This window comes from Strongylocentrotus purpuratus, unplaced genomic scaffold, assembly GCF_000002235.5.
Source record: "Strongylocentrotus purpuratus isolate Spur 01 unplaced genomic scaffold, Spur_5.0 spur5_scaffold_16, whole genome shotgun sequence".
Classification (NCBI taxonomy): Eukaryota; Metazoa; Echinodermata; class Echinoidea; order Camarodonta; family Strongylocentrotidae; genus Strongylocentrotus; species Strongylocentrotus purpuratus.
Window position 1 is genome coordinate 24,962,124 of NW_022145601.1, and position 17,704 is coordinate 24,979,827.

Sequence of the window (17,704 nt, forward strand, 5' to 3'; positions counted from 1 at the left end):
CAATTAACAAAAATAGAAAACTTTCACAGATTTTTCAAATTTCCAAGTAATTTTAATTACAAGCACATTTTGAGTAATCTTGATGATACATAGAGGCGTTTGGTGGTGGAAGGGGGTGTGTTTTCGGAATTAATGAATCACGCGATCACTATTATTTTTTTTAAAGATTTTAGTTTTTACATATCATAACATTATGCTCGAGTAGAATATTTGTGTTAATTGAGTTATCGTCAATGGATTTGGGGTGTTTTAGTGATTCGCTTAACTATTCAAGTCCTTTATTTATTTCCAATAAAAAGAACACAACAATATATGCATCGGTTCATATTGTATGAATTTTTTTGTCTACTTTTTCTAGAGGACGTCACTTCAAGACGACCCATTTTCTTTATATTCCATGTCATTAGCGTACATCAAAAGTTATAAGATTGTAAAGTTATGTTATGTTGATGTATATAGAATAACAATATACCATATTCCGTAAATATTCAATATATGCATTAAAAAACATGGGCATCAGGTGAGATATAAAGCTAAACCATGATAATAATTTTTTTTTTTAAATTAAAGAAAAAAGAAACACCTCTTTTAGCTTGTCGGCGTCAGGGGTCCAAAAGAAGCAACGTAAATACACAGATATTTTAACAAAATAAATGAGTTATAATCATGGCGCAATGACATCACAAAATTAACTGATTAAATTGTTTTAAAGGGAAAAGGGGTCAATTTTTGGAATAGGGGAGCTGAATAAAATGCCATATCTTCGTTAGGGTGTTGTGGTCTAGTGAATAAGTCAAGGGACTGTTAATTAGAAGGAACGTGTTTCGAATCCCTGCTACAGCCCTAGATTCCATTCACAAGACATTAATCTACATTTACCACACTTGACCCAGTTGAGTTAAATGGGTCCCTGGCAGGAATTATTCCTTAAAATGCTAGACCGCCACAAAAGCAGACATACTACACATGCTACTATAATTATGGAGCGCCAGGAATGCCTAAATGTAACGGACATGAGCACTATAATTATATAAGAGACAGCTAATACCATTACCACGTATAAAGCCAGAGTAATATAATGAAAATCCGTTGGATTGTTAAGTCCATCCTGTATAATAATATTACACTTATTATTTCATTATCTATTGACGGCAGATCTACCTCCCGATGAGTAATATACCTGTCACACAATCCCGGCAGACAGAAGACCGTATATCCCCTTTGAGCTCTCCATCGAATTATATAATGAAGTACTTCCATATTGCCTGGATAGGAAAATGTTATTTTGCTTGTTTGTTGTTGTTTTTGTGTTGTTCAATAATGTTCAATTTTACTGGTTCCGATATCTGGACTACATCCGTCGATAAATACAGATTCGTCAATTTGTTAGGGCATCTGTAGTGGAAAGAAGGCTTATTATACTTTTTTTTTTCGGGGTGGGGGGCTCCGAGATGAACAAAATACGATAAGGCGGGTCGTGTTTTTATTTCATGCGTTATCCAACCCCCCACCACCCCCTCCCCCTCTCTCTCTCTCTCTCTCTCTCTCTAACTTCCTAAACAGTTTTCTCACTTCTATTTTCAAATGTTTTCGCCTTTCAATTGGAAGAAAATGGGCAGGTATTATATATTTCCCAACCCGTGTCTATGCTATTGCATTTCATGCTCATGCAGGGTCTAAGCTGTGGAATGCTCTCCTCCGAGAGATTCATAATAGCATATCAGTTGCGGATGCTTTTATGTGATCACTTTTTTGTTTATGTTTCACAAGTGCTTCTTGAGCATTTGCTTCCAATTTGATTCGGTGCCTTACAAATCCCAAATGTTGTTGTTATTATTAAAGTCCACCCTGTACAACAATACTCTATGAAAATAACTTCATTATCTCTCTGCGCCATATCTACCTCCCATGAGTAATACACCTGTCACAGATCCACGGTAGACAGAGGATCTCATTCCACTTAAGCTTCCCATCAAGGCAATAATCAAATGCTTCTGTATTTTCCGGACAGGGCACCCCACCCCCCAACAAAAAAATTAATTTAATTTTACATGTTCCGATATGTGCACTAAACCTGTCAATGAATACAATTGTAAGGCATAATAATCTCTAGCGACGTAAACAATGACGGATAGCTCGTCCAGTTATTGTTGTTCTTCTTCTTTTTATTCTTATTTTTTGGGGGGCGGCGGGGGAATGGAAGCAAAATGAACGAAATACGATAAAGCGGTGTCGTTTCATTTATTTCATACACTGGGTCTGTATCGCTCTTTCTTTCTCACTCTTTCTTAGTCTCTCCTGTTGTCAAATGGCTGTGCCTTTTACATAAAAGTGTATAAGTATCACACATTTCTTAATCATGCAGTGCCTACCCCATTTTGCATAATTATAAATGCCATTAACAATAGAAACTTTACTCTGTAATCTATTTAATACGGCAAGCACCCATACCGTGAATTACTTTTGTTGTTATTTTGACGCTATTTAAGATCCAGGGCTTCCAACATTCAATTGTTGTTATACTTTGGTGTACGAGGGCTAGCTCCGGAGTAATTCAACAAATTTTTTCGGAATTATGAACCCTATAAAATATGTACTGTATAAACATTCAATTGTTGTTGTACTCTGGTGTATGAGGGCTAGCTTCGGAGTAATGCATAACATTTTTCGGAATTATGAACCCTATGGGACATAAAAGACCAATTTAAAAAAACCTCCAGGTAAGCAAGTGACCCCGAGTTATGAACACGTTCTAATGGTGCCCTGGATAACTCAAGTCGTACGTAACTATAGAAACCACTTGTAGCGGAAGTGACAGGAAGTCATTTGGGTCTTACATCATCAAACATTGCTCACATTACAGATCCAATGTCTTCTCCTCCTAAACAAACCAGTCCCTGCTGAACTGAAGAGTAAAGGAAATTTAATTATAGAGATGGTGAAAGGAAAGCTTCAGAGTTCGAAAACTTTAGGCAAATTGTAGCGGTGATTAATATATAACCTTTTTTGCAAGGGAATGTGTTGTCACAAAATTAAAAGATAAGGAAAAAATAATGATTGAATACTGTGTTTAAAAAAATCGATTGAAAAGAATAACACATATAGGAGCGAAATGTACAGATAAGAATATGCTAGTTGTATACGTGTTTTCATAATTATCTTTATTATGAAGTTTATGGCAACATCAATTGTGTATTGTGCTGATGACAAAAATATAAATACTTTGCATTGAAAAGGATGACCGTGTTAACAATATCGATTGGTAATATCTAAGAAATAAACAGAGAGACAGAGGAAGAGACATAGGGAGAGAGAGAGAGAGAGAGAGAGAGAGAGAAGAAAGAAAGAAAGAGAGAGAGAGAGAGAGACAGAGAGAGAGACAGAGAGACAGAGGCACATAGACAGAGGTGAAGAGAAAAATGTACGCATACATACTTGTGTAGACATATTTCCTTCTTATCAATGCATTTTAACCGAATATATCGGCATATAATTTCTCAGTATTTTTTAGCAAAGTCTCTGCAGTGAAAATATCTAGGTTCATAAAATATTCTCATGTAATACAATTCTGCTCTAAAATGTATAAATAATATTGCACAATTCATGAAAATGTATTCATGCATGGACAAAATATTATCGGCATTATACTCAAAACTAGAAATATGAATGATATAGATGAAATTCTCCGAGATGATCTAATTGATTTCATACATTCAAAGCTAATATACAAATAGCCATATATTGCTCTATTTCTCGGAGACTTATAATTCTCAGAGTCTATTGCTGTAAAAGTTTGAAAGCTTAATGGGCTAATATATATATTACAGAAAATATGTACAGTATCTGGCGTCGGTCCTTGTCTAGAATAGTTTAGAATAATTTTCAAAAATAGTTGTGATATCAAGCAATGTACAGTTGTCTGCTAGTAGTTATTTTATCAAGAAGAACTTTTATCTTTCTTTTTTCCAATCGTGAGACGTCTCCAATTTTTAGCATGATTTACATTGTTTGACCAGCGTTTCACAAAACTGTAATACATTGTAAGTACAAGCTCACCGACAGCCCATTGGAACGCGTGTATTTAATTTAACACGCGCTTCAATGGGATGACGGTGAAGTTGAACTTGGTCTTGTGAAACGCTACCCAGGCCTCTATTTACTTAGTGTGCAGGCACAGGCTCTCATTCGACATTCAAACAGAGTTGAAATAAGTCTCTGGTCCTGTCACTGAAACAAGTCATGAGCAGTTACAGTACAGGGCCTATCGACTGCGGTCTTTGCATAGTCTCTTGGTTTGGAGCCCCTGTTTTGCATGGCGACTGGCATGGGTCTGTGCCTGCACACTACTGTCTACTGTCCACTGTCTGATGGTGTAAAGTTTAATCCATGATGCAGCGGTGATGGCGCCATTTTAAAATGTTTTCTCTTCATATCATTATGACATCCTAACAACACAAGCGGGCCGATCATTGGCGAGTATAACGCCTTGTAGACTCCCTTGTCCATATCCATGACATCGCTGTTTTGTGTCTGATGATACGAAGAGAAACATCTTCTGAACATTGATGGCTCAGTCCTTCTTGAATGCTCTGCACCAAACCGATAGATATTTTTTCCTTACAGTAATCATATAGTAGGTTGATCGTTTTGAGACATGGTCTCTTCCACACCTAGTCTCAATTTAGTCTTCTATAACCAGCTACAATCGCTAGGAAGGTAGATAGAAGAACAACGTGCAAGGAGCCCAACAGACGAACATCTGAAATGAGAAAGATGGATACAATGATAACAGGGAATAAGACGAATATGGTTAGATAATCAAAGTTCACAGGAATTAGTGCATATGTTTATTGAGAATTGAAAAAGGGTGCTTTCTGCCCATCCAGGACATACCTCAGGCAAATGCCTCAACATGAGCTACAATTCAAAGGGAACGAAATATTATCCCGATCATGGCCAACGGCTAAATATGAAGGGCCCTGCCCTATATCGGGTACCCATAATACTAGTAGGTATATGGCATTTTAGTGTCGAGCTGGGATTCGAACCCTCAACCCCCTGGATTGCGAGTCAGGTAAATGAACCAATATACCACTGCACCTCCATGACACCTTTCCCCTTAACTCACCTCTACTGCGGCCATCCTTGAGTAACATCCAGATAGGTTCATCCCTGATTTGATAGATGGTGATAGTTCCGCTGACCCGTCCTGTTACCATCAGTTTGGGCCTCTTGTCAGCCGATTTTTCGGGAGGAATAAATCTGTGTATGTGATAAGCAAAGATATAGGAGTTTAAAATATTCAACACATCACAGGCGCTCAGAAGTAAGATATGTAACGCTTGAAAAGTTTAAAGCCTATCTGCACTAGTTTGGCCAGGAGGGATTAGACCTCCCTGCATGGTCACTGACAGGTTTTTATATCGTCAAATCAGGTCAGGGGACCATGGGAGAACAAGTAGCTATAACAGGCGCGGATCCAGGATTTCTTAGGGGGGGCCCAAATTTAATATTATGCGAGCCAAATATTGGTACATAATGGTGACACCGGCAGTGGCAAAAACTTTTCGGGGGGGGGGGGTACACAAAAAAGAAATCCCCATCATCCCACTCTTACATGCAGGCCCCGCTGAACACTTCTCGGCGGGGGTCAAGGAGTGGAGCCCCCAGAAGCTCAGGGGTTATAGGCCTTTAATTACTGTCAGATGAGCCCCGGGAAGCTCAGGGGTTTTGGGTAAAACATTACGGTCAGATGAGCACATTTTGATACCTTATTTTGTGACACTGGCAAGTCACGAATTGGCGTGGGGTCAAGGAGGCGGAGTCCCCGGAGGCTCAGGGGTCATGGGCGAAAAATTACGGTCAGATGAGCATATTTCGATACCTTATTATTTTGTGCCACTGGCAAGACACGAATTGGTGTTGGGTCATGGGGGCGAATCCCCCAGATGCTCAGGGGTTTTATACATTAAATTATCGTCAGATGAGCATATTTTTATACCTTATTTGTGACACTGGCAGGTCACGAATTGGCGTGGGGTCAAGGAGGCGGAGTCCCCGGAGGCTCAGGGGTGTCAGGCAATATATTACGGTCAGATGAGCATCTAGGGGCCCGCCTTAGGGCCCAGGGTGTGGTCGAGGGGGCGGAGCCCCGAAAACTCAGGGGTTTTAGGCATTTAATTAGGGTCAGATGAACATATTTTGATACCTTATTTGTGGCACTGGTAGATCACTAATTGGTGTATGGGGTTGAGCCCCCAGGAGCTCAGGGGTTTTAGGCATTAAATTAACGTCAGATGAGCATCCAGGTGCCTGACTTTGGGCCCTAAGTGAAATCCAGGGAGCAGATCCCCTGGAAGCTCAGGGATTCTAAGGCATTTAATCAAGGTCAGATGAGCAATTTTTTTCGTGGAGGGGGGGGGCGGAAATTGGAAAACTACGTCGTCAGATATTTCGTTCAGTGAAAGGGGGGGGGGGAGGAACACTCTTTTTGTTGTTGCTTTCTTTAGCACAAAAAAAATCTTTCCCCTTTTTTCCTTCTTTTCATTTGCCAGGAGGGTCTGGGCCCCCAGGCCACCCCCTGGATCCGCCACTGAGCTATAAGTAGTGCAGTAGGGCTTTAAGGTATTCGCTTTTTGGTCAGCTGATTACGCGATGCTCCCCACATTTGCTGTGGCGACAATCGCTCCGGGCTATTATTTTATCAAAACATGGACAGAGAGGTAGAATTATGGTTTAAAGGGTAGTGACTGGGCTAGGGTTCAAATTCGTTTTTTTGTTAAGTGTTGGGTTAGTGTTAGGGATTGGTAAAGGGTTGGGTCCAGGGTTGAAATTAGGAATTTGTTTATCGTAGGAAATTACTGCAGAGCAATTGCCGTAAGAGGAAGTGCCATACGACCAATAACGCAGCCGGGACACATCAGCAGTCATAAAGAGCAAACACAAAGCAAAATATTTGTAAAAGAGCTTTTCCTTGTAGTTATACAATAATTTAAACAAATATAAAATTTGTTAATCTGCTTTTAAGAGACCAGTTGACCCAATAACCCATTTAATACCGCTTGTAAATACTTCAATTACTTTATTTATTTTTTATTATTATTGTTAATTTACGCACATCCTGATTGTCATGATTTTAACATCATTTCAGTTTTCAGGCTTTTCAGTATTATTTACCAAACGAAAATATGGATGCAAAGGCTGTTTGCGTGAATTCTATATGGATAAATCAAATCATACTATGTTACTTTTGATATAAAACACTAAGCTACAGGTAACATTGAATGAAATAAAATGGAGCCTTTAGTAAAGATTTAACCGTTTGTTTGTTCTTACAATCCTGTTGGCGTATCATTCTGTTAGGAAGAAAGCATTAATTTAGAATTGCATATTCTACAATTAATTTTTACTATCAATATGTTTAAAGACTTACACTGAGGAACCGTTTTGAAAATTCATTTTCCTGCCATAGGAAGTAGTTTAAGTGTTTATTAAAAATTATCGAATAATTCCTACTTACGTTATAGACTCTGGATCAGAATCTCCGAATTCCTTTGTCCTGTAAAGCTCCGAGAAAGATTTATCAATATGGCCATCTCTGTGAATTGACTCGAATATCGGTAGATTTCCATCTGGTGGGACGCTGAAGAGGGCGATAGCACTGATCCTGTCAATACCAACGAAGATGAGTTTTGTGCCCTGGACGTCGCCAATTTCAATGGATTCACATTCAGGACCCTGGAGATTATGATGGAAAGAGAAAAAGAAGACAATGATGAAAATATAAAGAAGTAAAAATCGGCGGTGAATGAGGAAAAAGGGGAACAAAGGTTTTGTTTTCAAGTGAAGTCAAGTAATAAAGTGACCGGGGTGACGATTTCTTTTTATAACGGAATTTCCCCCAAATCTTTAGAGTTATAGAAATAAGACATCGAAATGTAACCACACATCAGTGAAAACAGAATATAGGTCTCAAATATAAGACCTTAAAATGCTTTTTTTACGGTTTCGGTCCCCTCCTCGTTTTCACTTGTATGAAAATTTGATAATATTATATCAGTTAATTATCCCCGAACTACAATCCCCAGAAACCTGCCACCACTGAGACATCTACTCCCTGGGTTAGTTATCGGGCTTGCTCGTACTACCCTAGATTCAAAATTGTAATTAAGTCCAGTGATCAGATAATAATCATCACAATAATATTTCTATAGGCGCTATGGTCGATACACTGTAAAGTGCTTCAATCTATAAGAAATAGCTATCATTATCATCATCATTATTACTTTTATATCACTATTATTAGCAGTACGATTATTATCATTATCACTTTCATTATTCATATCATTATTAACATCATTATTAGTTATTATCAATATTACTACCATTACTGTTATGAGTATAATGATGATTATTATTAGTAGTAGTAGTAGTATTACAATTATTATTATTATTATTATCATCTACTTTTATTTGTATGATTAATATTATTTTTATCATTGTTGTCATTTCCGTTCTAGTCATATTATGTCCAGGAAAAATTGTCCAGGGACCCGTTTCACAAAGACTAAGATCGACTTTAAGTTGGACTTAACTACGACAGGCCATTCATGCCACTGGTTGCTGTCATTGGTCTCTCAATTATGATCTTTAGATAATATTTTTCCTTCAATAATGAACAACCAGAAAATGTAAACTCTGTGGATTTGTGACTTCGATTTGTACGTCCCTTGAGGGACCAATGCCAGTAAATGGGGAGAGCAACAGTGACATGATCGGCATGCCAACGTTAGATCCAGTGTAAAGTCAATCTTAGTCTTTGTGAAACACCTCCCAGGTGTGGTAGTACAGGGGGTTGTCCGAGAATCGGGAAATACGCACCATTTTGTCTGACTGTGAGTCGAATGTGCTAGCCATGGTAAGACTAGGATCTCCTACCCTGTTGTTACCATTGTGCATTTTAGGAAGGTACTTAGCTGTAGCCTTCTCGATAATGTCACCACTGTCCCAAGCCAGGGTCAGGTTGCCGGTCTGTCTGTCTACGCGGTAGGCCGAGATACCACGTCCTCCGTAGAAATACACGTCATCGTGCTTCAGGGGTTGTTCAGTACTGCGTCCATCAATACGACTGAACTCAAGATTGCCTGGGTTAAATCGGGAAAAAGGAGTAGATCAAAGTAAATATCAATAACATTTGTTAAGTATTGATGACTTACGTATTTGAACCGTCGATTAGAATTAGTCAATTTATTCTGTACACTATCAAAATATTCAAATAATCAAACATTCAAATAAAGCAGCGTCATGAGTGACAATGCGACAGACAAGAGCAGACTCCACTATCGTTGATATTAAAATCACCATCACCTTATATCTCTTCATTTGCTTTGACAACTTGGCAAGGACAGTGCTTTGAAACTGAAATTGTCGGCAATTTAACATTTATACAATGGGACTAAAATAGTACAATGGCCTTGGCCTAGGCGAACAGGAATTTCTCCCTTCCTGATAGAAATTAATCCAATCTGGGAAAGACAAACACCGCTGTACATGTCTTGTTGGCTTACTTCGTTCCATCGGATCTCCGCGTCGTGTGGGGTTCAACGAACAATCGTGAATAATCATGTCCTATATCCCGAATCGTAGATTAAAAGGGTTCTACGACAAAAGTACCGCCCACGGACAAGAGGGTAATCGTCTTGATACGGGGTGAAACGTTTATACCCCTCTTGTCAGTTTACCGAATACGTTCTTGTAAATCTGCAGCAAATCTACGAAAACTCGCGTCTTTATCCGAGATAAATAATCCCAAGAGCTTGACAAAATGCCACTGATTGACAATTAGTTATTGTTTGATTGTATGGATATGTTTTCACAAATGTAGAAGTAAAAAGGTTAGCCCTATCTCAAGGACCATATTTGGAAAGAATTGTGATTATCTGCTTTCAGTTTACCCATACCTTCCGTTAATATGGGGGCATGATGTCATAAAATATCCTGTAACCCGACAACGTGAAGTACCCGACCTTTCGTGATTATGGTGCTATGTTTTCACAAAAGTTCATGTAACCCGAAACCAAAAAACCTGACGCAATGACCCTGTAAACGAAGTAAGCCTGTTTTTTTGTTTGAGGCAACAGATGAGTACACAGTTTTTTACGTATCCGGACACCTACCTCCTGGACATCCACCCCCCCCCCGGATAACTACCCCAGTCAACTACCCCCTAGGACAACTAACCTCCGGACAACTACCCCGGACAACTACCCACAGACAACTACCCCCTAGGATAGTTGTGCGGGGTAGTTGTTCTAGGGGGTAAGTGTCTGGGGTAGTTGTCCGGGGGTAGTTGCCCCGATGGGTAGTCGTCTATAAGTGGTTGCTCTAGGGGGTAGATGACTGGGGGTGGTTATCCGGGGGTGGATGTCCAGGGTGTAGGTGTCCTAGAACCAGATTTCTAACCACCAAATCACATAGTTCACAATCATTTGGCCCATAATCTTTATCAACATGATAAAGTAAAAGGCAAGGAGAAATGATGTGAAAAATGAGAAGACTTACCTAACCTGAACGCGTCTAACATTTCAGCATTGCTAACCCTTTCAAGTAGCTTTGCAGTTAACCAGTAATCTAGGAATATAGAAAAATAGACCGTTAGTTTGACGACTATCGTCCTTACACAACACATATCATGATTAAACCTCCAGCCGGACAACCTTATGCGCTTTACAAAGTAGTCCTAATAGGTCCGACATTTATCAACAGACGTGTTCCACCTTCATGATATAAAAATAGTGCAAAATATAAATTTTACTTTTTTACCTTCGAATTTAACCGATCATTCTGACTTTTGATACGATATTATTTTGTTACATTAAGTACTGAACAGCGGTACTCAATAATTCATACATAATTGCTAATAAGCTATTAAGGCGAGCAGTAAGGTTGGGCCACACTAATCTTTTTAACTAAGACCGGTGGATTATGCATTTAATCATATCTAATGGTTTGTATGTTGAAGGCTATTTTAAATTCTCAGACGATATAACAGTATTGACATTTCTCTGTTAGTATCCACCTATTAGGAGACACATGAATATGAACCTAGTTTTTCCTGCTCTTGATTTGTAAAGAAAATTGAACGTAATTTATAAAAGCCGGGGTTCATTTCTTTAATGATGTTCTTCCAAACTATTTAACTATCAACTATAGATACCTTCTGGGAACTCGTCTCCCTTTTCGAACTCGACGAACTCTCCACCACCCGGTGGACAGGCGTTGAGATTACATGTGTATTCAAGCTGCTTGCCCTCGTTTGCTGTCACGATATAAGTCTCTCCATTGGATGCCGTGTACGACTCAATCGCATCGGGCTGACGGAAGCTTTCGATGTCATACTTCTGGAAACCTCGAGCTGGAGGCAAAGAACAGAAGAACGAATCCATATTGTTTTTTCAATCAAAATATGTCTAACAAGCCAGGATGAAAAGGTTTTAATGTTATTTTGGCTCTGATTAATTGTTATAAAAGCTTTATCACCATCATCGTCACCATCATCATCCTCACATTATGCAGATTATTAATTTTCGGGTTATATAATTATATGAACTATTGAAAATCTTAAATTTTGAAGAATTTGTTAAAAACCGAAACCTGCCACACTAACATGTTCAGGCTACATGACTGGCACTATAAAAAGGGAATTGCTATAACAAACTCGTAAGCAAAGGGCAGGGGTGACGGACAAAATTGACAAGCGGTTCTAATGCGGGAAAACGGCACTTGCCAAGTAACATTAAAAAGAGTCGTATGATTTCCCAAAGAAGAAGTGAATAAATAAATCCTCAAACTTTGGAAACTGCAGACCGGGGCCCCCTCTTATAAAGGTATTGAGATATCCAAATCTATCGCAAGTCCTCCAATCAATCGCACCATTGTAGTCGCCTATCTCGTATGTACTTTCATGCGATTGATATCAATCGTAAATAAGTTGTGCTTAATATAAAGTCTTTATAAGACGGGGCCAGGGTTAAGGTAATTCCTCATAATGACATCTATGCCGACGGACTTTGTTTGAGGGGGATGCATCTAATGCCTTGTCTTTGGTTCTCACCATTGCCAGGACTAGGATCCAGATCATATCTTTTCCATTGCTTGGCGCCAAGAGGATGGATGCCTGTGATTTCATTGGCAAACAGATCAACACTCGCAATGGCGTTATTTTCCTGTAAGAACAAAAAAAGAATCAATTTATATTCACAGATGCCATACTTTCAAAAGAAATTATTCATTAAGTTCCGTTCTACTCTATTTTTCAAATTCTCTTTTCAAACTGCGTTCCGTTCTACTCTATTTTTCAAATTCTCTTTTCAAACTATCTCTGAGTCGATTACCCGCCCAACTGCTCACATAAACATTATTTTAATGAACATTAGAGAACCCCTATACAACATGCTCCTATTTTCGTTAACCCCAGGATATTTAAATTTGGGAGTAGTTGTCCTGATGGTAGTTGTCCTATAAAGGTTTCACTAGGAAGAAATTAGGATAGGGGTCTATATATTGTCCACCGGTTGAGAGCTCACACAGTAGTTGTCCCAGAATATTGTCCTACAAACTTTTGTAACGGGCTTTCCTTGTTTATCCGCTGCTGTGTAACGATAGTTTTAAAATATATTCTACATGTTATGAACAATTTAAAATACCCACTTCGCTTTATGCACTGTAGTTCAAATTATGATTTCTATGTGTACAGTGTATACAAAGTATCCCTCAGGGGCGCATATACAATGCAGGATGTTTTTTTCACCTTGATTCCACAGAAACTGACGGTGTGGTGACATTACTAATACCAACTATGCAGTTTAGAATTTTTTTTTTTTTTTTTTTTTTTTTGTTTGTAGAGAATCTTAAAAAATTAAAACTACTTAAGACCATGTTCGTGTGCGCCAGTGATGGATGTTTTGGGTAAATTCAAGGTCTTTCTTTACTGTAATGGTTTGTATAAATTTCTTGTCCTTTCATTATTGTTATTTGTTCTTATACATATTGGTTTTGTGTTTGTTTGTTTGTCTAATTATTACCAATGACTTGTAAATATGTAATTTTTATATGATTGAAAATTGAATAAACACACAAATACATTTAAAAAAAACTTAAGATACCCATTGCCGGGAAGGGGGGTGCTTCACCCTAACATCATAAGCCTATGGCCAAAGGTTTTTAAAAAAAAATGTATTTAATGACTTACCTGAAGACTAACATATGCAGTGGTTTCCATGGAGTCAAATGTCACGTACTCAGGTTCAAGACCTTGTGAGAATGTATTCAGTTGCTTGTCACCCATCTGACCAGTGTATGGCTGTCGAACTAGCTGAGACTTGAACCAATCAGCCCTGAAACGACAAAAAATTTCAAATATATATATAAATATACGAGTAAGAACTAGTAATTAATACTACCAACCATCTATAATTCACTTTATGCAGTAATACGTCCGACATCTAATGCATGAACCTAATGTTAATATTGGTCATAGGACGACTACTTCTCAGACTAACATGTACCTAACGAATGAGAAAAACATAAATGTACAAATTACTGTGTAGGGAATTGGGAAAAGTTATGATGACCCCCCCCCCCCTCCCCCTCCCCCCAAGATTGTGACGATTTTCATGGTAATGATCCAAGACGGATAGATCCTAGTTTTTTCTTCAAAGGTTATTCTCTAACAGGTAAAAACATCAATTGACTTACATTGAAAATAACATATAAGAAACGTCACGTACCATGCTCACCTTTATGCTGAGGCAAGTTTTTAGCTCTTTCAATGTGTTGGGATGCAAACCCTACGACAATATTCTGAAAAATCCTCACAAACCCTGCATAATATGTTTACGTTGCCTGAAATGAATGCTCTTTTTCTTGCTAAATTTGAATCGTGTTAATGCAAATGATCTGAATGACTCTATACCTGGGGCAGTGTTAAAGGTACAATGTACCATCTTCATGCCAAAACAATGTCTGTTTGTGGGAAAATACCAACCGTTACTTGTCGAATCGAATTTAGCGATCGCGATCGTTTAATTTATTAGTCTGATTTTCAAACCCTTGTACCAAGTGGTCGTTTGTTTTATGCTACGCAAAGATAAAATCAGTTTAATTTGGCTTTCAACACGAAGGGGTTATTGATGTAGACAAATGCTCACATACCCATTACAGCTCATTTTATGTATGTTATTACTAAAGAAAAAAATAAGTCAGTCATTCACTCAATAGTGTCTGACAGTGAAGTCTAAACAGTAATCGGGTTTACCTGCATAATTTGAATACCAGGACCCTAGCTACTAACGTTTAAATTTCACCGATAAGAAATACGTGACATATTCATAATTCCTGCAAAGTTCTACAGAATTGGATGTTGGTTGCAAAAGGGATACACTAACTTTAACTGACACAAAACTCGAAATAAAAGATAAAGAGTTATAAATCTTATGCTAACAAATATAACAGAACAATATTCCGAAGATCGAAATGTTTGTAAAATTCAATTATGTAAAACTCTTATTCACAAACATCTTTTGCACCAGATTTGCATCTGGGGAAAATCTCAATTTAAAAATGTATTTTTCATAATTTAAAAAAGGTTCTTGATAACCGCATGGATAATGAAATAACTGAGTAAGTGTCTAAAAGAGTTGTTTTTATTGAAGCCTCCTAGAATAATTGATGTACCCACCTTGCGTTAAATTTGGTGAAATCCAATGTTGTAACGGTTGGGTTAAAGTTTCCACCACCAGAACAGGTACCTCTGCTTGTTGTCACTCCTCCTTGAGGGCTCTGTCCATTTGGGTTCTGCCCTTGCGGATTCTGATCTCGTGTATTCCCTCGCCCAGGGACCTGGGGAAACTGGCCTGGCCTCTGTCCAGGTCTCTGTCCAGGTCTTTGTCCTGGTCTTTGCCATTGTGTCTGTCCCTGACCTTGTCCTGGATTGAATCCTGGTCCACTGTTGGGAGGGTTCATACCGCGACCTCCGCCGCCTGGACCTCTGGCTGGGGTCTGGGGAAAGGTTGGTCTTTGAGGTGGTTGCCATCTTGGTGTCTGTGGTTGCCACTGCGGTGTCTGTGGTTGCCACTGCGGTGTTTGTGGCTGCCAGTTTGGTGTTTGTGGTGGTGGAGGATATTGTCGTTTCTATGTGAGGCAAAAATAATCTGCTTATTCATTTATATGCTTATATTGACATATTCCATGATTTAGACTATATTTGCAATAATGGGGTCTATTATGTACACATGGAGAGTAAAATTCTTTTCGAGAGGATTTGCCTTAGATCGCAAGGTGATTAAAAAAAGAAACTTCCAAATTTACGCGAACGTCTCCGCCCTTGTCCACAATTAAAACAAACTTAGAACAGATTGCGAACTTGCAAATTTTCTTTTGAACCAAATACAATCCGTCTGACCCACTTATCAAAGGAAATTAAAAAGCCACAATAAATAATTTGGAAGCAGTATCCGAAATGTGATAACCGTTTTTAGATTCATCATGATTATTGAGTGATTGAATCAAGGAGATATTTACAGCTCTGATTCTGAAAAGGAAAAGAGGATAATGTTTAGTCTTTATAAAAACACGAAGACATTTTTAAAGGGATATAACATTTACCTGTCGGATAAGGTGGCCAAGCACATGTTGGATCTGCCACGGGCCCTGTCCAGGATTATTAGGGGGGTTGTTTGGTGGAGCTCTTCCTCTAGCATTAGGTGTATTGGTCTGCCCTCTGTTCCACCCGGTTCCCCCTGCGTTTGGTCCTTGATTGGGCCCTCCATGATTAGGAATCTGTGGATTTCCTCTGGCACCTCCTCCTTGAGGTCCCTGGTTGTTCCATCCAGTTCCTCCTCTATTTGGGCCTTGGTTTGGGCCTTGGTTTGGTCCCTGGTTGTTTCCTTGGTTGTTCCACCCAGTTCCTCCTCTATTTGGACCTTGAGTGGGTACTCTACCTCCTTGGTTTGGGCCTTGGTTGTTCCATCCAGTTCCTCCTCTATTTGGTCCTTGGTTTGGCCCTTGGTTTGGGCCTTGGTTTGGTCCCTGATTGTTTCCTTGGTTGTTCCACCCAGTTCCTCCTCTATTTGGACCTTGAGTGGGTACCCTACCGCCTTGATTTGGACCCTGATTGGGTACTCTACCGCCTTGATTAGGACCCTGATTGGGTACTCTACCTCCTTGGTTTGGGCCTTGGTTGTTCCATCCAGTTCCTCCTCTATTTGGTCCTTGGTTTGGGCCTTGGTTTGGGCCTTGGTTTGGTCCCTGGTTGTTTCCTTGGTTGTTCCACCCAGTTCCTCCTCTATTTGGACCTTGAGTGGGTACTCTACCTCCTTGATTTGGACCCTGATTGGGTACTCTACCTCCTTGATTTGGACCTTGGTTGTTCCAGCCATTACCTCCACCTCCGTTCGGCCCTTGGTTTGGTACCCTACCTCCTTGGTTTGGGCCTTGGTTGTTCCATCCAGTTCCTCCTCTATTTGGTCCTTGGTTAGGGCCTTGGTTGGGGCCTTGGTTTGGGCCTTGATTGTTCCATCCCTGTCCTCCTGTGTTTGGTCCTTGATTGGGACCCCGTCCTCCTTGATTTGGTCCCTGGTTGTTCCAGCCATTACCTCCACCTCCGTTTGGCCCTTGGTTTGGTACCCTACCTCCTTGGTTTGGGCCTTGGTTGTTCCATCCAGTTCCTCCTCTATTCGGTCCTTGGTTTGGTCCTTGGTTTGGGCCCTGGTTTGGGCCCTGGTTTGGGCCTTGGTTTGGGCCTTGGTTGTTCCATCCCTGTCCACCTGTGTTTGGTCCTTGATTGGGACCATTTCCCCCTTGGTTTGGACCCTGGTTATTCCAGCCTCTTCCTCCCCCATTCGGGCCACCCCCATTGGGTCCCTGATTGGGTCCCTGATTCTGTCCATTATTATTCCATCCATTGCCTCCTCTGTTATTCCAATCAGGTTGACCGTTGTTTGGTCCTCCATTGGGTGGTCCACCTTGACCATTGTTTCCCCATTGTCCTCTCCCGCCTGCGTTACCCCAATTATTCTGGTTTGTTCCTTGGTTCCCCCAGTTGTTTCCGCCATTTCCTCCTCCTCCTTGTCCTTGGCCTTGTCTTTGATGCATTCTGCCATACAACCTAATGATGCTGACTGTACCTTCGGGATTAACCCATTGTGAAGCACTTCCTGTACCGGCTACATCAGCAACTCCTTCGTTAGCAACAACGATGGTGGAACAATCCTTCGTGAATCTGATGCTCTTTGGCCTGGATCCAACTGTAAAATTTATGAAAATGACAAATCACGTTAGAAAAATCACGTTAGTAAAATCTACACCATCCCCATTTCCTGGTATAAAGGTTAAAATACTATCTGAGGCATTTTTAAATCTTATTGTGTAAAAACAAGAGTGGTCTCTGTTTTCATTTCGGGAGGGTAGGCCATATGGTATTCTAATATGGGCATTACTATTTGGTAATTGTTGCTAATAGGATCAAAGGATGAATAGTATAAAAAGAATACACAGCAGTGAGGGCATTAGTAAGAATTACCCACAGAGGGTACCTTCTGATCAGTCTAACACGCCTGAGGCGATAGCCGAGGGTAATTGGACTGTTTCAAAGGTACCGAGTTTGGGAAATTTTACTAACGCCCGAACAAAATGTTGTGTTATATTT

At 39.7% G+C, this 17,704-nt stretch overlaps 1 protein-coding gene across 4 annotated transcripts in view; it reads right to left on the reverse strand.

Moving 5' to 3' along the window:
• Positions 1 to 3,140: 3,140 nt before the first annotated feature.
• The window catches only part of LOC594269 (mesenchyme-specific cell surface glycoprotein), a 36,924-nt gene continuing 22,360 nt past the window's right edge, over positions 3,141 to 17,704 (reverse strand). Inside the window, exons 3-13 of one of the 4 annotated variants that reach the window (XM_030987124.1) lie at positions 16,704 to 17,303; positions 15,664 to 16,316; positions 14,738 to 15,189; positions 13,250 to 13,394; positions 12,113 to 12,224; positions 11,216 to 11,413; positions 10,561 to 10,629; positions 8,881 to 9,143; positions 7,520 to 7,737; positions 5,129 to 5,262; positions 3,141 to 4,759 (exon numbers count right to left, since the gene is read on the reverse strand). In XM_030987124.1, the coding sequence (XP_030842984.1) occupies positions 4,677 to 4,759; positions 5,129 to 5,262; positions 7,520 to 7,737; positions 8,881 to 9,143; positions 10,561 to 10,629; positions 11,216 to 11,413; positions 12,113 to 12,224; positions 13,250 to 13,394; positions 14,738 to 15,189; positions 15,664 to 16,316; positions 16,704 to 17,303 (2,927 nt within the window). In that variant the 3' untranslated portion in view covers positions 3,141 to 4,676. Of the gene's footprint in view, positions 4,760 to 5,128; positions 5,263 to 7,519; positions 7,738 to 8,880; positions 9,144 to 10,560; positions 10,630 to 11,215; positions 11,414 to 12,112; positions 12,225 to 13,249; positions 13,395 to 14,737; positions 15,190 to 15,663; positions 17,304 to 17,704 lie in introns of all 4 variants that reach the window. The other 3 variants (XM_030987122.1, XM_030987123.1, XM_030987121.1) reach the window with 3 other exon arrangements.